Below are 21,396 nucleotides of genomic sequence, written 5' to 3' on the forward strand. Positions count from 1 at the left end.
ATTATTATGGAATTGTAGGATAGATTTTTAATTACAATTAGCGGTTTATTGTAATTTATAACTTATGAAAATTATTGCGCTTAATATGTAGAAATAGTATATTGTCTAATAAATTAAGAAGATTTTAAAATATTAAAATTACAACTTCCTCTAATTAAATATTACATTTCATAAAATCCTTTTTTGGATTCGTTCGTCAGTATCATTAATTTTGTAGTATAGCTCGGTAATAGAAAATTGATTCTTTACGTAAATTGCTCAGTTTTACATCTAAGACTTCGATCAAAAATTCTGCTCTGCTATGGAATTATTCAGATAATGGATATTGAGGCATATTATTTCTGGATTTTTGAATTAATTTTTGGTGTAGAGGATAAGTTCCTAACGAAATAATGTTGCTTCAAGTTTGGTAAACACGTGTGAAATACAACTGAATTTATTATATAATTAAAATAATATATTTTAATATGCTGCTTACCACGTTTAATAAACAAATTCTTTCGATAAAAAACCAATCCCAAACCAATTTCCGACAAGTTTCAAAATTGCGAAATCAAAGATTTTCCTCAGAGTGCTACGCCAGCCACTGATAATTTACGATCATCATGTGCACTATTTATTAGCACGTGATTGAATGTTGATCAAATTTTCACGCCGTTACCCGATACAGAAAACAAGAAATTTTATTGGGTACCGTATTTAGAAATTTTAAATAATCAACTGTCCGATTGGCGCGGCAACTCGAAAAGGTGATCAACCACAAAACTTGAATAGTAACATTGTTCAATAACAATAATATTTTTTTTTACATAATATAAAAAAAAAATTGTACCTTTTTACCATTTTATATGTTCCAATAATATGACAGAAAAACAGGATAACAAAAATAGAAATAATAATAAATTTCAGCAGTTTAAGTCGGAGGTATTTAAGCGTAATGCATGGGCCAGCATAATTTATTTTATATTTTGGTATCCACCATGGACTATACTTTGTCTTATATGGGTGTTGTGTACCGGTTTAATAAGCGTTATTTTGTTGTTGGTATTCTTACCTTTGGGATATTTTGTTTGCATAGGAACCGTAATGTCATGGAGGTATGAGTATTAAAGTACATAATTAATATAAAGTATAAATGAAATTTTGTAAGAAAAATATTTTCAATCGAATAATTTGGGTTTTTTTATTTAACAATAGGACATTGGCGAGAGTTGAATTAATTGCTTTATCGTTTTGTGTAAATCCTTCCTACTTTCTAATTGACACTATTCCAGAAATAACACGTAAAGCGCCACTTTATCCAATTACCAAAATTTCACCTACAAAAACAGAAACGAAATTTCCATTATTAGGAACAGAATTTTTTTATAATAAATATACAGGACAATGTTTTTATTATTTCGTATTATATAAATTCTTTACTTTAATTGCATTCATTAAATTATTACCAATATTTTTAATAATATCTTTACCACCTTTTACATTATTTGGTTTACCTATAACTTGTAAATGGAGTATGAAATTTGGTGAAAAATCGGTTATTTATTCTAGGTATATATTGGTACCCGGATGGAAACCTGATATAAGAGACGAAGATCAATAAAAATTAGTTTTGTTAAGTAATACAAAAATTTATTTACGTATATATTATTATATTTTAACAATGAAAGTAAGATGATGGAAGCGATATACAAATCAACGATGGAAGAAAATACTTACAAATGAAAAGCCAGCAAGAATTATTTGGACATTTGTCATAAAACGATTAAAAGAGGAGAAGAAGGTACGTTTCAAGTCGACAATTAACCCGCCTTCGCATGACGATATTTCAGACGGTGGTGCGGAATTAGTATATTTTGACGCAATCGACCAAAACGTGATCATGGATCAAACGCCAGCGCCATCGGTGGTAACGAATATAAAGACATCATCTTCATCACATATTGGAAATAGAAAAAGTTTGAAGAAGTTAGTACTCTCAATGAAGAGGCTACCGGTACGGCCCTTACCACCAATGAAGTCACAAATCGAGAGTAGAGATTCGGATGAAGAGGAAGAAGATAATAAGAAGAAACGCAAGAAAAAGAAGGCGATTACGTGTGCGGATGTAGATTTAGATTTAGATTAGAGGTTAATGTTACAACAAATAAGGATAGTAGATTGACGAATTATTGGTTTATAACATCCTAGTAGGGTATAACTTATGGTTTTAATCGAGAAGACTGTATCGAACCGATAACAGTGTTCAATCTGGAGGAACTAACTTTTTAATTTTTTTTTTTCTTTTTCAAAATGATTTTGTTTAGTGTGTTATGTATTTGGTGTTGGGCGATCCTTTTTAGTAGATAGATGCTTTATTTAACGGATGTCCTAGAGACGTCTACGTTGTAATAAATTACAGAGCGTAAATATTACAATATTAATAAAGTTATATTAAAAAAAAAAAAATTTATTTGCTTTTTTATTTTATTTTTTATGGTTGTCGTAATATTATTTGTGACTTTAACAACATAATTTTATCAATTTAAGAAAAAAAAATATTAAAGTTAATAAGTCGGATATTATGTGGTTTTTACTTTTAAGACGAGCAATTAAATGACAGTTTTCGTATCAGTACTGACATGGTATGAATATTAAGTCACCTTTTTTTTAAAGAATATTTTGTGTAATCAAACTATCTCCGTTTTTAGATTTTTCTCTTACGTCGCTAGATACCTGATATTGTAATGTAATGACTTTACCATGTTTTATGAAATATTCAAAGTTATAAAATCACGGACTTTTTTATTATTCTTAAATACTAATTTATGTTAACAAATTAATTTCTAATCATAATAGCTACTTTGGTAATTTTATAATTTTATTCTAAGTATTATCCAGATTTCATCAGTTTGTCGAGATGATTCAATTCAACTAAAATTAAAATAATTTAGTCTGTTATCATAATTTAATAAAATTGAATTATAATAAAGGATTATAAACTTACTAATTAAAGAAGATTGAAGATGTTCTGAAGTCTCATCACTGACTTGCCATTCTTTAATATTATCTTTTAATAACGTCATTTGAAACTTTGTTTAATACTATAAATATAAAGCAAATAATGGCATGGAATAGTAAATTATATCAGTGTTAATGGAGATAGCAAGTGCAACTATATTATCATTATCTTTAAATGGAGGATATCCACTAGAAATTTCCCACATTAGTACGCCAAAACTATAAATATCTGAAGATTTAGTATATGGAAAATTCGGATCTATAAGACATTTTGGTTCCATATAAGCAACAACACCAAAGTTATCAATATAAGCTATTGAAATTTGATCATTCTGATTTTTTGATATACCAAAATCTGTAATTTTAGCAGTATTTTCATGAATAACTATATTCCTAGAATGCTGAAATATAAATACATTGAGTACATTATAGGTGCTACCGTACTAGTATGATATTAAATAATAAGTAAAATAAGCACTTACAAGATCTCTATGTATAACATTTTCATTATGCAAGTAATTTAGTCCATCTGCAATTTGAAATGCCAATTTTTTCTTATCGTTCCAAGTCAAATAATTAAAATTATTTTTGAGATAGCTTTGAAGATCTCCACCATTAGCATATTCCATTATAAGAAGGTATTCACTTGTTTTTTGATCTAAAGAAAAGGTTTATTCATAAATAAAAAAATAGAAAATGTAACTCTTTACATTACCAAAACTAATGCCAAGACAACGTATTATTCTGTTACTATAGTTGAGATGTAAATTTATTTTTAGTTCGTGAATGAATGCGTCTAACAGATTATTTTTGTTATCAATTGTATTGATCAACTTCTTACAAATAACATAATTATTTATTTTTGTCCATATTACTTTTGAAATATGCCCAAATCTTCCTTTACAAAGTGGTTGTGTATTTTTTATTTCTTTATAAGGTATAAATTTAACTTTTTCATACTTTAAGGCATTTTCAATCCATTTGATTGCATTTAAACTCCTCTCTTCTGGTTTATGGTGTGCATAAAAAATGTTAACTTCATCTTTTTCAATACCAATTCCATTGAAACGACAATTTTCTAAATTAAGTTGTGCTTCTTTAAGTCCATTTTCTACTGCTTTTTGATACCAATAAAAAGCTTTAACATCATCTTTCTCAATACCATCTCCATTTTTATAACATGTACCTAAATTATATTGTGCTTCTTTAAGTCCATTTTCTGCTGCCCTGTGATACCAATAAAAAGCCTTAACTTCATCTTTTCCAATCCCATTTCCATTTTCATAACATAAACCTAGATTAAATTGTGCTTCTTTAACTCCATTTTCTGCTGCTTTTTGATACCAATAAAAGGCTTTATCTTCATTTTTATCAATGCCTACTCCATTTTCATAATATATACCCAAATTATATTGAGCTTGTTTAAGTCCATTTTTCACTGCTTTATGATACCAATAGAAAGCTTTTATTTTGTCTTTTTCAATGCAATCTCCATATTGATAGCATATCCCTAGATTAAATTGTGCTCCTTTAAATCCACTTTCAGCCGCTTTTTGAAACCAATAAAAGGATTTGGCTTCATCTTTTTCAATACCAACTCCATAATAATAATAAATTCCTAAATTAAATTGTGCGGTTTTATCTCCATCTTCTGCTGCTTTTTGACACCAATAAAATCTTCCAGCCTCATCTTTTTCAATAAAAATTTCATTATTATACCACAAACCTAAATTAAATTTTGCATTATCAAATCCTTGCTCAGCTGCTTTTTGATACCAATATAAATCTTTTATTTCAATACTAAATCCATAATTATGACATATATTCCAGATGTCCGCGAACAATAAATGAAGAAGATTGAAAGTTAGTCCTGGATTATTATTCCAAGCGACTGAGCTGCAGGAGTTAAACGGCTTACAAATTCACAAAGGAATGATCTCATTTTCATACAAGAGTTATCTAATACATTAAGGGCTTGAGGAAAGACTTCCCAATTAGAAGACGTTTGAAAAGTACCTCTTAAAAATATCTCTATCCTTTTCCTATTTCCTTTAATACCAATCTGATCCCACATAAATCGCATAACCTTTCTCAGAGTATAGAATTGACCATGATTTTTTTGCTCTTTGAGCAGTACATTAACAAAGTGTTTCGCGTACAGTATTAATAATTTTGATTCAATTAATTCCAATATAGCAAAATGGATATTGGGAGAATAAAGTTCCATTTAAACGTTGTAATATTGATATTGAAGCTGCCCTATGAAAAAAGTCTGTGTGATTTTTGTTGAAAAATCATTCAATTAAATTCACTACGATTTCTGTATATTTGACCATACAATAATTGTGCTAAAAATTGCAATAAATCACACAATTATTGCATGGTAATTCATTCAATAATTATCCTATTTTTGACCTGAATTTATACAATTATTGTGTGATTTTTGAGCCAAATTTTAGGCCATATTTTAGGAATTATAGGTTAAATTTTACAGTAATAACAGGCAATTTATAAAGTAAAATTATGAATTTTTATTGACTTAAAATATAAAAAATATACACAATATTTCATAAATAAAATACTAAATTTGATATAATCATAAATATAAAAATTTGTAAGAAAATAAAATAAAATAAAGTATGTTAGCTTAGTAACATGAAAGTAAATTAGTAGTATCAAAGAAGAAAGTAAATTATTAGTGTAAGTAAATTATTAGTATTAAATAAAAAAGTATGAAGTTAGTGAAGAAAGCAAATTAGTAGTGTTAAAAAGTAAATTATTAGTGTTAGTAATAAAAAAGTATGAAGTTAGTGAAGAAAGCAAATTAATAATGTTAAAAAGTAAATTATTAGTGTTAGTAATAAAAAAAAGTATGAAGTTAGTGAAGAAAGCAAGTTAGTAACATTAAAATGTAAAAAGTTAGGAAAATAAAAAGATAAAGAACACAAGTTTTCTTACCTGATATTTTAAAAGAAAGCTGAAGAAAAGTTAAAAGATTAAAAAAACATAAACAAAAACATTTCGCGTCATCATATTTATTTTGACGATCAGATCACGTGATCAACATATATAATTTTAAGAGTTGATTTTTACCGCTTAATTCTGGCCAAATTATAATTCCAGTCAGAACTAATTGTGTAACTTAATAAAAAGTTTTTGACTTTTTTTTAGTTACAAGGTGATATAAAAATTTCACCAATGGGTCTGGAAGATGCCCGTTTATAAGCAAATATGCAGTTGAATTTTGTGTAACCTTACTGCATAAATCACTTTACTTAGAAAAATCTATTTGTAATGGTTAAAAGTGGTCTATTTGACCCTAAAAGTGGTTAAATGTAACCATACAGGTAAGATGGAAAGTAGTATAGTAGGATTACCCAAAAATTGCTTTCCGTATCCTAAATTCAAGTTGTATAAAGATCACACAAAAATTGAACATTTTCTATATTCTAAATTTAAGTTGTACAAAAATTGCATACTTTTAATATGCTTTGAAAAACTTCATAGCTATTTTTATCCAAAAATCTGCAATAATTGTACAATTTCCACACAGACTTGAACAAATATTGTACAAAAATTGGATGATTTTTTTTCATAGGGCTGAGATCTTACGACTAAACGAAAATACCAAGTGAAAACTTCTAAAATTTCGCGTGCATTAGGCGGTAGATCATCTAATGGTATATTTCTTTTTAAGAAATTATAATAATCATGAAAAATGTTCATGTAAGTTTTTTCGTTATTTTCGCACAAAAAATCCATACCCATATTATTGAATAACATATGAACTACGATGATAAAAGGTGTAATCCGATAATAAGAATCTAAAGCATTTTTAAATAATTCTATGACAGAAAATAAGTAAGATGGTTGAATTCTAGAAATAAAAGAACGAAATTCTTCAACGCATTTGATAAATGGAGTTTTGATATTATTCGGATGTGAGTCATGAACGAGTTTATTAAATTCGCGAAGAAAGCTTGCTGGGATTAAATGATCTAATTTGAAAAGATTTTAAGTACGCAAAAGAATTGAATTAATAGATATTTGGGACGTACGGTACCACCAAATTTAGAATTGATGCATTGAACAATCAAATTAAACAACTAAATGACATAAAAACAGGACGAAATTTTTTAAAACAACTCATTAAGTTCTTACTACTTTTAAATAATTCTATTCTATTTTTTTTCTTACCTATATTGCTTATTGTTATCCGAATATCTTTCTTAACTTCCTCTAATAAAATACCTAACGTTTCTACCATTTTTCCTATTAAATCTTCTGAAAGAAAGTTTGTTGAGAAAGGTGACGGATTTGAGGAAAATTTTTGTCTCCTTTGTGAGTTGGATTCAACTCCATTGACAAGATTTTTAGTGGGGTTGACTGACTTGAATAACTTGAATATGAAGGGAATGTTAAACATAATTTCAGAATTTTGAGGTTTATCTCGCAACATGTGAGAATCTTGAAAGAAGTAATTCCAAGTATCTATTCTTGGATCCACTTCAATTTCGTTAAGAACAACGCTAAACCAATCGTCACTCTGTGAAGAAACTTTGTCCGAAGACTTTGAACGAAGTCTCTTTGGCGGAGGGGTGACGGTTTGCGTATTATTGTTTGCACTCGACATTTTTCTAAAAAATGACTTATAAGTGTATGTATTCTATATGTTTCGAAAAATGATGATCCTCCTAAAGGAAGGTGAAGTCTATTTGTGATGAGATTTTAAAAAGCCACCGCCTTTGCGATAACCACTTTTCAATACTTCACAAAATTGGAAAAATACGGTCTTTTTATACAATAAGTCCGCCTTCCAACAACCCTATGAAAAAAGATCATCCAATTTTTGTGCAATATTTGTTCAAGTCCGTGCGGAAATCATACAATTATTGCAGTTTTTTGGATAAAAATGGCCATGTCGATTTTATAGTGTATTGAAAATGTGCGATCTTTGTACAATTGAAAATAAACTTAAATTAAGTATACAGAAAACGTTCAACTTTTGTGCAATAAAAGTTTAGGATATAAAAATTGTGCGATTATTGTACAATATTTGAAAATATACGAAATATACGTTTATTTTAGTACAATCGTTACAATTGTACGATGGGAGATCATTTTACTTTAATTGTGAATTGTGAATGTATTTAAAAAGTAATATATATGACTGTTTACCTACAATGTATTTATTTTAAATTAACTTATAATTTATAATAATATTAGCGATCAAGTTATTTTATTATAACAGAACCGCGTTTCTATAATATACATTTAATATCATTTAACCCATTTAACCGTAATTCAACCATATTATAATCGTGTATCAAGTTTTTATATTATAGTAAAACCGAAAATATCTGCAAACATCACAATAATCGCTTCATCACGATCACCTTTTCCGTCTCTATAATTACTTTTTCGATCACTTCCTTTACTACAATTACTTCCTCCTCCACCACAATAACCGCCGCCACCACCATATACACATACCATCTGCAACTACCATCACGCTCGCGTTATTTCCTTATCCACCTTCGTCACATTCTAAATTTACTTAATTTTTTTACCTTTCCTTAATAATCTTTTATAATAAATATACTGTATTAATATAATTAATTAAATAAAAAAATTTAATTAAATAAAAAAATTTTTTATGCAATATGAAACTTATTTTATTGATTTTATTGATTTTATTATATACTGTATTACTAAGCAAGTTTTATTATAAAAAAAATTCTTAAATAAAATAATAAATAGAAAAATACTTAGAAATTCATTATTATTCCAATTTTTAATAAAAGATCTAGAAAATTAAACTTCGTCGTTGATATAAACTTCGTATAAACTTATCATACATAACTTGGTGCTGTTTTAATATCGCTGAATGATACATGATACCTATACCTTGTATACCTTAGTAATATCTCATTATTTTCGTTTCCTTTAGCTGTTATTTTATTCTATAAAGTTTACCAGTTTATAAAGTAACGCGCCTTTCGGATTGCTGTTACCTCTCATGTACATACTATTTACTAACTAATAGAAACAAGTTTTACATCAAGTATCGTCGTTATTCATGTTTAGATCTAAAACGATTAGAGATTCTTAGTATTAACGCATTTAATTATTGGTATTAACGAATATTAACGCATTTTATTATCACTACTATTCCTACCGATCATTATATAAATGTAATGTAAATTTTTTCATGTTTACTTTTTTTACGAATTGCGAATTAATAATATTAATAAATAAAAAATATTAAAAATAAATAAAAAATATTAAAAATAATATATATGAAAATAAATATATAATTTTATAAAAAAATTTTTTTTTATTATATTGGTTCGACCCCAATCGAACGTTTTTTAAAAAAAATTAATCCGACTCGGACAAAAAAAAATAGTAATCAAAAATTAATTCGACCCCAATCGATCGGACAAAAAAAAAATAGTAATCGAACATTTTTTAAAAGATTAATATCCGACCCCAATCGGAAAAAGAAAAATATTCGACCCCAATCGAATATTTTAATTAATCTTTTATTATCCGACCCCAATCGGAAAAATGTTCGAGAACATAACATGATTCAGAAAATAATTTTTAATCTAACTTAAAAAATTAAAAAGATTAGAAAAAAGTTAAAAAATTAAAAAATTTAGAGCCAAGGCTCTCTTATTTTAACATTATTACAACTCATAACCATATGATCGTCCGCCCAGCAATTAACGCAACGGCCTTTGTACTCTTTCGGTATTTGAGTACAAGCGAAGATGTAATGATTATCATTACAATAATAGCAAACAGCTCCTATTTTTATTAATTTAAAAATTTTATTATTAAATAATTTATAAAATTTACTTTTACATTAAATTAATAAATTTTATTACCCGTTGATTCAAAACATTCGCGCTGTCGGCGCTGCATACGCTGCTGGCGTTGCTGCTGCCATTGCTGTTGCTGCTGCTGCTGTTGCTGCTGTTGCTGTTGCTGTTGCTGCTGTTGCTGCTGTTGCTGTTGCTGTTGCTGCTGCTGCTGTTGCTGTTGCTGCTGTTGCTGTTGCTGTTGCTGCTGTTGCTGCTGCTGCTGCTGTAAAGGCCAGTATGATGGAATTGATGACTGGTGATATGTTGTTGTTGTTGCTGCTGCTATTGTTGTTGTTGCAATAGCTGCTGTTGTTGCGGTTGATGCAGCAGTAGTTGTTAATGCGGTTGGTATTGGTGGTGTTGTTGATGCGGTTGTTGATGCGGTTGTTAATGCGGTTGTTGATGTAGTTGTTAATGCGGTTGGTATTGGTGGTGTTGTTGATGCGGTTGTTGATGCGGTTGTTGATGTGGTTGTTGATGTGGTTGGTAGTGTTGGTGCAGCTAGTATTAGTGCACTTGTTGTTGTTGGTGCGGTTGGTGTTGGTGTTGTTGTTGCTGCTGTGGTCGTTGCTGCTATTGTTGCTGCTCTTGCCGCAGCTATAATAATATAATAGAAGTTGTTTTAAAGTTAAATATATATATATATAAAAAACAAATTTTATTAATTTTATTACCAATTCCGAACGAGGATACTCCGAACGAAGGTACTCCGAACGAGGGTACTCCGAACGAGGGTGCTCCAAACGAAGGCGAAGGTACTCCGAACGAGGGTGCTCCAAACGAAGGCACTCCGAACGAGGGTGCTCCAAACGAAGGTACTCCGAACGAACTAAACGTAGAAGTTCTCCCACTTCCAAATACTGGTGGTCTGTTTATTACAAGTCGTCAAAAAAACAAAAAATGTATTTTAAGATTATAAGATTATAATTAAAGATTTTTCTTTTATTTATTTATTTATTTATCTATTTTTTTACTTTATTTATTTCTTTTATTAATTATTTTACTTACTGCAAGTTATTAATAAGCGCGTTAAGCGTCATTTTATGAATAGAGTTAGTTCCTTCTTTAAACTCCTGCATTGTTGTTTGATGAGCAAATAGAATATTATTATTATTATTATTATTATTATTATTATTATTATTATTATAATTATTGGTATTCATTTTTTAGAATTAGAAGCGAGGTGAGAGATACGAAGAAGGTGAGAGACGCGAGAAAGGTGAGAGACTTGAAATAAAATCCATTTTATTTTATTTTATTTTTTTTTTTTAAGGAGGTAAAAAAAAATTAAAAATCATGGAATTAGGGGAATTTTTTTTTTAGTAAAAAATCATGGAAAAAAATTTTTTTTGTACGGAAAAAATTTTAAAATCATGGTAAATTTCTAAATTAAGGAATATTCCATTATATATATATACGTACATAGTATTTTTTAGAATTTTGGCGTAATAATTGATAATCTAGTATTATAAATTTAACCATATAAATAAAATAATGGGCTAACTGCAGAATACACATATAGTGCAAAACGTTTATTAAAATATCACATGCAATTTTGCATATCGGTCATATAAGAAATCCAATTGTGAAATAAATAGTAGCGCAAAAATAATAAATGGCGCATTTAAAAAATCAATGACGCAAAAAAATAATGGTAGACCAGTGGTCAGGTCAAATGCTTGTACATTTAGTTATGAAGTATTACATTTTGTTAAAAACTAAACCAAAATCATTGAAACGTCTAGCGAGCACTTAAGGTAAATTCATCATTTTGTTATCACATACCATTCGAATATATTTGAATTGAGGCGGCCGCTGTTGAGTATTAGATCATCATTTTGTAATCACATACCATTCGAAATTGAGGCCGCTGTTGATAAAGTAATAAGTGATTAAATTCTTTTTTTCAATTGATAAAAAGGTTCAAATTTGTGGTTATAAAGTGTTTAGTAATGTTGCGAGTGAGTCACGGGGTGAGTCACGGGTGAGTCGCAGGTGAGTCGCGGGTGAGTCGCGGTGTTCAGTATATTATAAGTATTATATTATTGCGGGTGAGTCACGGGTGAGTCGCGGGTAAAATTGCAGAATTACATATAAACATAAGTAATTCAATTTGATCAATCAGCGTAGTAATTCATTACATCATTAATAAGTAATATTATTTATTAGACTTTTTTTAATTTATTGATATTTATTACATCATTAAAACGTAAGTATTATTTAATTTATGAAAAAAAAATTAAATCAAATTCATTCGTTTCCATTTTACATTTTTTTTTAAAAAAAAATTAATTCAAAATTTTTTTTTCTTCAAAAAAAAAAAAATATTTCAATTTCAATTAACATTATGTGGACCGACGACGAAGTAAGAATGCTCATCGATGAAAGGAAAGAAGGTAATGCACATTACCACTCGCTTGGCGGTGGTAATTGCAAGCGAGCTTGGTGGATCTCAACCGCTGGAAAAATCAACCAAAGATTCAAAACAGTTTATACTGGACGTCAAGCGAGCGAAAAATTCCATGGTATTGTAAAGGATTGCCGGGTAAATATTCAATATAATATTATACAATATTGTCATTATCTCTTCAAATGTAGGCTAATTTACTAATTTATAATCTTTAGAGTATGGAATTATCTATTATTAAGGATCCGAGGGGAAAAATAACAAGAAACGGGGAAAGATATTATTTAGAATTCAGAAATAAGTTTTGGAAAAAACCAAGTATTAACTTTTGAATCATCTTGTAAAGTGTTTTAATTTCTTTTTTAAATTCTAAATAATATTAAATTCTAAATAATATTTTTAGGATTGCAATTCCAACGGTCACAAACACAATTGCAACGGCAACGGTCACAAACACAACAACAGCAACAGCAGCGGGATCAAAATCGGCAGTATCGGGATCGGGATCGGGATCAGAATCAGAATCAAGATCAGGATCAAAAAAAATTACTTAGCCAACAACAACAGCAGCAGGATCAAGATCAGAATCAGGAGGATCAGGATCAAAAATTACAAAGGCAACAGCAACAGCAACAGCAGGATCAACAAAGGCAACAGCAACAGCAGCAGCAGGATCAGGAACAGGAAGTGGTTCAAATATTTGAGGAAGAAGAAGGAGGTTCTCAATCAAGCCTCGCAAGCCTCGCAATTTGGGAAATCGACGATGATTAATTAATGTTAATTAAATTGCGAGGCTTGATGTTAATTAATTAATTTCATATTATTATAATTATTGCTTATTTCTTAGTATATATTAACGTTTTAATAATTAATTAATTAATATTATTCATTTTAATAAAAAAAATTTTTATATTATTATCATTGCTATAATATTAACGCGATTTTTATTATAAAGGCTAAATTGGCCAAATGAATGCCTGCCTAATTGTTATATTTAACTATAAACAATTTTATTTATAAACGTTATTATAATACATTACAATACGTCGTCTATGCAGTCTGTTATAATAAATACGTCTGTTATTAGTCCAGATATCGGTAAAGAATTCTATACTTATTTGAGAACTATTGCAAATACTTATTCAGATTTTAACGGCAAGTAAGGCAGACGTTTATTTCTAATTTTATTAGATTGAAATTACGTATAATATAGGGCGTTATAAAATTTACAATACAAAAAGAACTAATAAGAATTTTCCCTACAGTTTTATTTAAGAAAGTTTTATTTAAGAAATCCGACATACACATCGCGCGTAATACAATTTCAGATTATTTGACAATTTTTAATTAAATTGTTTATTTCTATTCTTCCATACATTCCTTATCAATAATATATGTTTTACGTCCCAATTTCATAAAACCTACACATCTATTGATTGCAGTAACATCAATAAATTGTGTAGAACCATCACCTACAAAGGAAGTTGTACCTAATGAATCTTCATTAACTTCATTTGTCCATGTTACGTTCGCTAGCATTATTTTCTGATCCATATACCCGTATAAAAAATAATAATTAACCTGGGCGTAAAATGATTTAGTTACGAATTCTGGGATTGCACTTGGTAAGTGAGCCCATTTGTCAATTTCTAAACGGGTCTAAAATGAAAATTATTAAATAAAACTTACAAAATTAATAAATGATTATATTGCATTAAATACTAACCAAAACAGTGTAATTAATTCGTGCCCAGTCTTTATTTCTACGTATCCATTCTGACCCAATTACTCGACCATCGGAAGTTATTAAACGACCAAATTTTGTTCCGTTGGTTTCAAAATCCTAAAAAATGTAAAAAATGTAAATATTAGTCAATATTTAATTTTAAAATTGAAAATAAAATAACATAAAATAAAATAATACATACATTTAATCGCATTTCTGATGCACGATCATCTATTACACATAAATGATCTTTTATTTTTTTAACTTCTTGGAATGTAAGAGTATATGGTTTAGAAGGCCATTGAAATTCTTCTTCATAATTCTCATTTGTATAAACCAAGTGCTCTTTATATTTTTTATCAGATATAGGAGGAAAGATCTGGTCATAAAATTTTCTAAAATAACACAAATTATTAAATAATTCTAACAAATATACATTGTTTGTTAGATTTTTATATGGATGGAGGCGTGATTTTGCTAGCGGTTGTAACATTCCACAAGTACGTTCCATAGGAAACTGCCATGTTGACCAACATGGTCCAGTATCCTGAATACTATCAGCAACATGTAAAATATAATGAAAGCATACTTTCATTACACTTAGTCGGGCAGCCAAAAACTGATAATAATAACTAAAAATAATATTATTTTAATAAAAGAACAATAATTCAATAAATAAAATAAATGTTGTAATATATATACCGTTCATAATGTTGATAAAATAGCAATAATAATTTCCTTATTTCTTCTTGATCATATAAAGATAATACTCGTTTTTGACAAAGCTGAACAGCTTTAACAAAAAAGGACCAACCTTTAAGATAATTTGCCGGCAAACGATCTTTTAATAAAGGTAAAGAATATAAGGTTATCCATGAAGCCCACTCCTCTGCTTTGTAACCATTATGGTGATGTAAGATATTTCGTGGTGGTCGACCAAAATCAGTTGGAATGGATTTTCTTACGGTTTCCATTTCAATCCCAATCTCAGTCCATTGTTTGTTGTTAATTACATATGGCTGATCATTAAGAATAGAATCTTTAAAAAAACAACCCATCCAATGTTTTAACATATATAATGCGATGTTTTCATAAAACAAATGCATAATATCTATTGGAAAACATGTAGGAAATCGAGTTGTTTCTATTTCTAATAAAACACTACGTCCTGTAACACCTATTTCAAAATAATAATTATTAATTTTATAGTAAAAAAAATTATGTTGCAATAGATTTATTATTTACCTAAATCAGAAATTAATGTATCGCGTGTTCTTGATGGCGGTATTGTCATTATTTGTTCAATTCTTATCATATAATCTCTATGAGTTCTTTTTGGTAAATCTGATGGATTATAAGTTTTATATGTTTCAATTGATGGTGGTGGTGTTGTAGGATAATATACATGATTATTATATATCCCACGAAGATCACAGTAACGACATGCCATGTATGAATTATGTCCAGTTAAGCAAGCAAGTTTTGACAATCCGGGAGTATCTCCAGACCAGGAAAGTACCGTAACTTTTAAGAGGAAATTCTCATTCGTAGCACCATCATAGCATTCAACACCATCTACAAATTTACAAATTTACAATTATTTTTAATATATTTTTTTTATCATTAAGTTTTATCATAATGTATGTAATTAAAATTACCATTTAATAAGCATAATTCTTCAACTATTGGTTTCATAAAAGAATTAAAATTTTTTGGAGCTTTAGGACCCGGGATGATTGAAGTAATAAGTAAATTTTCTTTTTTTACACGTTGATGGGGTGGCAAATTAGCATTAATAAATAAAACTATCCAACAATCATCACATTTTTGTTTGAATAGTTGATAACCGTCAACAGAACCTAAAAGTGCAATATCACGATCGTCTTGAAAATATCCCTCTTGGGATAGATATTTATATTGTGAGCCGTCAAATACATCGCCAATAGCACCATTATCTTCTCTGGTAATATATTCAGAACGATAACGTAATTGTTTTGCGCGTGTTGGATCTTGATATTGAATTTTAAATCGATTCTGAATTGAAAAATATGCTACTTGTGCTCTTGGTCGTCCTCCTTCTTGATAACGTTCAGCTTTACAATAGGTACATTTATTTAATGTTTCCAAATTACCAGTAAAAGCGCAGCATGAATTTATGCACATATCAACCCAAATTGGTTTAATAGGAACTATATTTTTAAGTGTTTTTATTAGTGTATATTGACTTGTAAAATTACCACTAGCTGCAGTAACAATTTCTTTAAAGGCTGCATCAGTAATATTTCATCGAGTTTTTACTTCAAGAAGACGTAAACCTCTAGCAACTTCATCATTAATACTATTAATATTAGACCCTACAATATTAGACCCTACAAATAATATGTATTTGCATTAATAATAAATAATTTTAAATAAATAAATAAATATTGCGTATATTACCTTCTGTTAAATTAATACCGTCATCAGATGATTCATTATCGCTACTATATAGTCCTTTTTGTAATACTTCAAACGTATTATTATCATCAAAAGAATCATATAAACTTTCATAAGATTCAGATTCAGTTGCAGTGGATGATTCTGTTTTTTCATCAGAATTGTCACGATTGTCATGGTGTTCTTGATTGTCATCATAGCAATCATCATCAATTACCATGAGAACGGGAGTAGGAGATCTTGAAGATCTATTATCAAATTCATTCCTCCTATCATCATTACAATTAAAATATAATATAAAACATTTAATAATCATTATTAGTTAACGAATAACAGAAATATTCTCCTTAATACTTACTGTTTATATTCTACATCATTATCATCATGATTATTATCGTCGTAGTCGTTATTATTATCATCATTATCGCCATCATTATCGTGGTCGTCATCGTGATCGTTATCGTCATCGTGGTCTTTGTCGTGGTTGTTATTATTATCATCATTATCGTTATCGTTATTATCGTCCTCATGATCGTTATTATTATTATTATTATCATCATTATCGCTATCGTCGTCGTCGCTATCATCATCGTTGTCGCTAAAATTATAATTCTTTTTTGCATTTTTAATATGTCTCCATTTGGTAGTAGGATGCACATATTTACCAATATTATCTGATCCTTTTTTTTTACATTTGGAACATATACATAATACTTTATTATTCGACATTTTTTTTCCAATACTTTTTTTTCACAATTTATAAAAAATAAACACTTTTTTTTTACACTATACAAGATTTATAAAAATTAAAAACTAAAATACTTTTTTTTTTCACACTGCATAAAATTTATGTTTCAGATTTTATAAGCTAAAAAATTTTGATTTATCTTTATTCGGAATAATTTGTACACAAATATTCCTGTCGTTTTAAGATGGCTGTGTAATTTAAAAATAGATGAAAACTCCTTTTGTATTCCTTTTTTGTACTTCGAATATTGTATTAAAAAAAAGATTTTTTTTTTTTTAAGAACAATTGATAATGTTTCTGCCTATTTTTTTTTAAAAAAAAAGCATTATACATATCTCTTTACATACATCTTTACACCAGTGTTACACACCCATTTATTTCGTTGCGATTAACGACGGATTAATCATCTTAAAAAAAATTATCCTCGTTCGAGGATCTAACACTTAATCTACAGTAATACTATCACTATTTTTTTGTCGTCAAAAAAAATATATTTTTACGTCAACAATTATTCATCAAATTAAATAACTATTATTTTAAATAAGTATTACATTCCTGTAAAAATATGATCCGTATTTTATCTTTCCATGTTTTTTTTTATGAATGTATCATTTTAATAGAATTAATAATAGCTTTAAATCATGGAAATTTTCATCTCGATATCCGTGAATGTATCATTTTCACGGAATTTTTACGGAAGACACGGAAGACACGGAGAAATAATGGAAAAATTCGGATAAAAATTTTTTATAGGGGTTAAAATCTTATGATAAAATGGCTGTGTAATTTTAAAATAGATATGAAAACCTCCTTTGTATTCCTTTTTTGTACTTCGAATGCTGTCATTTTTTAAAAAAAAAAAAGATCGCTTTAAGAAACTTTGGTCTTCGGTTGAAGTCTTATGATGAAAAACCCCTTTTTGTATTTTTTTTTGTATACAATATTACTGTCAAATATTGTCACTTTTGTATTCCTTTTTTGTATACAATATTGCTGTCAAATATTGTCAATTTTTTTTAAAAAATCTTAAGAAAATCGATAATGTTTCTACTTTTTTTTTTTTAAAAAAAAAAAAAAAAAAAAATAGGAAACAACTTCCCAAAAAATATTAATACTAAATCTAGTGTGAAATCTTCATATTTTTATTAAGTCACGCACGATTATAATAATTTGTTATAATAATTTGTATCGTTTATTCATTTTATTATTCTTTATTTAAAAAACTCTACCGTAACTGTTGAAATAGCTAAAAATAGATGTTATAAAAACCCTTTTATATTCCTTTTTTGTACACAATATCGCTATCAATTTTTTTTAGAAAAAAAATTTGATCGTTGTATTTTTCTTTTTTAAGAAATGTCGATGATGTTTCTGCCTTTTTTTTTTAAAAAAAAATTATTCGTTTATCTTTCCTTTTTAGGAAAAATCGCTAATGTTTCTACCTTTTTTTTTAAAAAAAAAACCTCGTCAAGTTAATATAAATTCAGAGAAATTTAATTCATTCTTTTTTTCTTCGTTTTCTTCGTTCTATCTGAATTTCTCTTCATTACATTTGGATTTTTTTGTTATGGCTACTAACAAAAAATTAAATAAAATAACCGTTCTTAATCAATCAAAAAAATCGTCAGATCTTCCTGTTCAACAAAATGTAAGTTAATTTTAGCATTTATATTGCAGTTTGATCTCTTTTTAACATTAAGTTTTAATTATAAATATAGAGAATTCTAGAAAAAGTGGTGGATGAAACTGTATCAATTTCCAAACCAACCGGTGCTTACATTAATATTGCAAAAATTTTAAACCTGACTAATGAGGAATTTAATGGTTACAAAGTTTGTAATATATAAATATGTAATTGTTGATATAATTCATGTATTATCATTTTAGGATTTAACTTTTATATATTTTACTAGTCAAGTATACGTGACCTAATTGAAGCGTATATCGATGTTGAAACGTCCTGGGAAAAGCAGGAGAGGAGAGCAATATTAAAAATTATCGAGAAGGTGAGTATATTGTAAATTAATCATACTTTAAATCAATACATTTATAATACATTTAACAAAATTTTTTTTTCAGTTCAAAGGGAATAATAGTCATTTTCCCAAAACAACAGGAGATTGGGCTATCAAAGAATTATTTCGCCGCTCGATGAACAATAAACGTAAATAATAATTTCATCTTTTGAATTATATTTATTTATAAAAATAAATACGTATTAATTTTTGAATTTTATAAAAGGTGCCCACCAAAAAAAACTAAAGAAGAAGGAAACGGAAGTTATTTTAAAAAAGAATAAATCGGTGATCACTAGAGATAAAATTAAAAACAAAGTGGTCATTAGTAGTAGTGGAACTGCAGATGATTTATCAGATAAGGTATAATATATATAGTATAAGCATTTTGTTAAAAACATATTTTTAACTTCAGTTATATCTCTTTTAAACTTTTCTTGAAGTCTGATAATAACGATAATAATACAGACGTTGACGATACCAATACAAATGTCAGCGGAAAGAGCAGAAAGAAAAAAAATGATAATAATACAGACGTTGACAATACCAATACAAATGTCAGCGGAAAGAGCGGAAAGAAAAAAAATGATAATAGTACAGACGTTGGCAATACAAATGCCAGCGAAAAGAGCGGGAAGAAAAAAAATGAAAGAAAAAAATCTGGGCGGATTTCCAATCAACCGCGAAAAGGTAATAATTAATATTTATTTTTTCATTTTATATTACAAAAAATTTTTTATAATAATCAATTAATTTTTATTTTTATTTTAGATTATAACGAAAATAATAAAGTAAGTTATTTAATTTGAAATTAATTAGTTACAAATACTAATATTTTATTTTATTTCATAAATTAGAGATAACATACATAATATGCATATATATTTTAAATAAAGTAAATTTTTGTGTTGTCGTATTGCTTTTGTAATGAAATTTTGTAACTAATACAAAATTAAAGTTTAAAAGTTCATTTTTCGTTAGTTAAAATTTTGTGTCACTACTTATCCGGTTAGTTTGGAAAATAAAAGAAATTGTCCAATTAAAATTATGTATATAATACACGTGATCTGATCGTCCAATTAAAATTAAATTATATTATACCACGTGATCTGATCATCAAAATAAATAATAAATATAACGCAGAAAATATTTGTTTATTTTTTTATTTCTTCAAACTTTTTTTCTTTTTTCTTCAAACTTTTCTTTTCGTTTATTTATTTTTTAACTTTTTTACATTACTAACTTACTTTTTTCACTACGCAGAATTTATTTTTTAACTTTTTTACATTACTAACTTACTTTTTTCACTACGCAGAAAATATTTGTTTATTTTTTTTAACCTTTTTTTTCTTCAAACTTTTTTTCTTCAAACTTTCTTTTCTTCAAACTTTCTTTTCTTCAAACTTTTTTTCTTCAAACTTTCTTTTCGGTAAGAAAATTTATTTTTTTATCCTTTTATTTATTTTCTAACTTTTTTACATTTCAATTACTAACTTGCTTTTTTCACTAACTTTATACTTTTTTTTATTATTACTAACGCTAACAAACGCTAACAATTACTTTCCATACTACTTACTAATTTGCTTTCTTTATTAACTTCATACTTTTTTATTTTTAATATTAATAATTTACTTACAATAATTTATTTTACTTTCTTTTTTTTATTATTACTAACGCTAACAAATGCTAACAATTTACTTTCCATACTACTTACTAATTCTAATTTTGCTTTCTTTACTAACTTCATACTTTTTTATTTTTAATATTAATAATTTACTTATACCAATAATTTACTTTACTTTCTTTAATATTTGATTTTATTTTCTTTATACATTTATAGTTTTAATTTATAGTTTATATCTAATACAGCGATAGTATATTATTTATGAATTATTATATATATATATTTATATTTTTTTATAGTTTTCTACATTTATAATTCATATCAAATATAGTGTTTTATTTTGTATATTAAATTAATAAAAATCCATAATTTCACTTTATAAATTTGCTTGTCGTTAATCGTTACTGACCAAATTTTAACTTACTGTAATCATAATTCCTAAAATTCGGCCCACAATAATTCCTAAATTCGGCTTACAATAATTCCTAAATTTGCCATAATAATTCTTAATAATTCGGCCCACAATAATTCCTAAATTCGGCCATAATAATTCCTAATAATTCCTAAAATT

At 27.5% G+C, this 21,396-nt stretch overlaps 7 protein-coding genes across 7 annotated transcripts; 4 read left to right on the plus strand and 3 right to left on the minus strand.

Moving 5' to 3' along the window:
* Window positions 1-861: 861 nt before the first annotated feature.
* Window positions 862-1,603, plus strand: OCT59_028763 (uncharacterized protein; the record flags this gene model as incomplete). The annotated part of the gene is made up of 2 exons (XM_025321119.2): window positions 862-1,097; window positions 1,198-1,603. 2 exons carry the CDS (start codon window positions 862-864, stop codon window positions 1,601-1,603), a joined length of 642 nt encoding a protein of 213 aa, XP_025169701.1.
* Window positions 1,604-1,882: 279 nt separating this feature from the next.
* Window positions 1,883-2,128, plus strand: OCT59_028764 (uncharacterized protein; the record flags this gene model as incomplete). The annotated part of the gene is made up of 1 exon (XM_066147537.1): window positions 1,883-2,128. One exon carries the CDS (start codon window positions 1,883-1,885, stop codon window positions 2,126-2,128), a length of 246 nt encoding a protein of 81 aa, XP_065994237.1.
* Window positions 2,129-3,083: 955 nt separating this feature from the next.
* OCT59_028765 (uncharacterized protein) lies at window positions 3,084-5,083 on the minus strand (the record flags this gene model as incomplete). Its single annotated transcript, XM_066147538.1, has 4 exons — window positions 3,084-3,401; window positions 3,483-3,658; window positions 3,842-4,913; window positions 4,967-5,083. 4 exons carry the CDS (start codon window positions 5,081-5,083, stop codon window positions 3,084-3,086), a joined length of 1,683 nt encoding a protein of 560 aa, XP_065994238.1.
* Window positions 5,084-6,513: 1,430 nt separating this feature from the next.
* Window positions 6,514-7,633, minus strand: OCT59_028766 (uncharacterized protein; the record flags this gene model as incomplete). The annotated part of the gene is made up of 2 exons (XM_025332608.2): window positions 6,514-6,998; window positions 7,198-7,633. The coding sequence occupies 2 exons, from the start codon at window positions 7,631-7,633 to the stop codon at window positions 6,514-6,516; spliced, it is 921 nt and encodes a 306-aa protein (XP_025169699.1).
* A 2,028-nt stretch (window positions 7,634-9,661) lies between these two features.
* On the minus strand, window positions 9,662-11,032 carry OCT59_028767 (uncharacterized protein; the record flags this gene model as incomplete). The annotated part of the gene is made up of 4 exons (XM_066147539.1): window positions 9,662-9,813; window positions 9,894-10,466; window positions 10,544-10,737; window positions 10,878-11,032. The coding sequence occupies 4 exons, from the start codon at window positions 11,030-11,032 to the stop codon at window positions 9,662-9,664; spliced, it is 1,074 nt and encodes a 357-aa protein (XP_065994239.1).
* Window positions 11,033-12,216: 1,184 nt separating this feature from the next.
* On the plus strand, window positions 12,217-13,047 carry OCT59_028768 (uncharacterized protein; the record flags this gene model as incomplete). Its single annotated transcript, XM_066147540.1, has 3 exons — window positions 12,217-12,414; window positions 12,495-12,594; window positions 12,680-13,047. The coding sequence occupies 3 exons, from the start codon at window positions 12,217-12,219 to the stop codon at window positions 13,045-13,047; spliced, it is 666 nt and encodes a 221-aa protein (XP_065994240.1).
* Window positions 13,048-18,753: 5,706 nt separating this feature from the next.
* Window positions 18,754-20,064, plus strand: OCT59_028769 (uncharacterized protein; the record flags this gene model as incomplete). The annotated part of the gene is made up of 8 exons (XM_066147542.1): window positions 18,754-18,834; window positions 18,905-19,018; window positions 19,100-19,192; window positions 19,266-19,350; window positions 19,428-19,564; window positions 19,645-19,891; window positions 19,973-19,992; window positions 20,059-20,064. 8 exons carry the CDS (start codon window positions 18,754-18,756, stop codon window positions 20,062-20,064), a joined length of 783 nt encoding a protein of 260 aa, XP_065994241.1.
* Window positions 20,065-21,396: the final 1,332 nt, after the last annotated feature.

The sequence above is a fragment of the Rhizophagus irregularis genome, chromosome 8 (genome assembly GCF_026210795.1).
Source record: "Rhizophagus irregularis chromosome 8, complete sequence".
In the NCBI taxonomy this organism is placed as follows: domain Eukaryota; kingdom Fungi; phylum Glomeromycota; class Glomeromycetes; order Glomerales; family Glomeraceae; genus Rhizophagus; species Rhizophagus irregularis.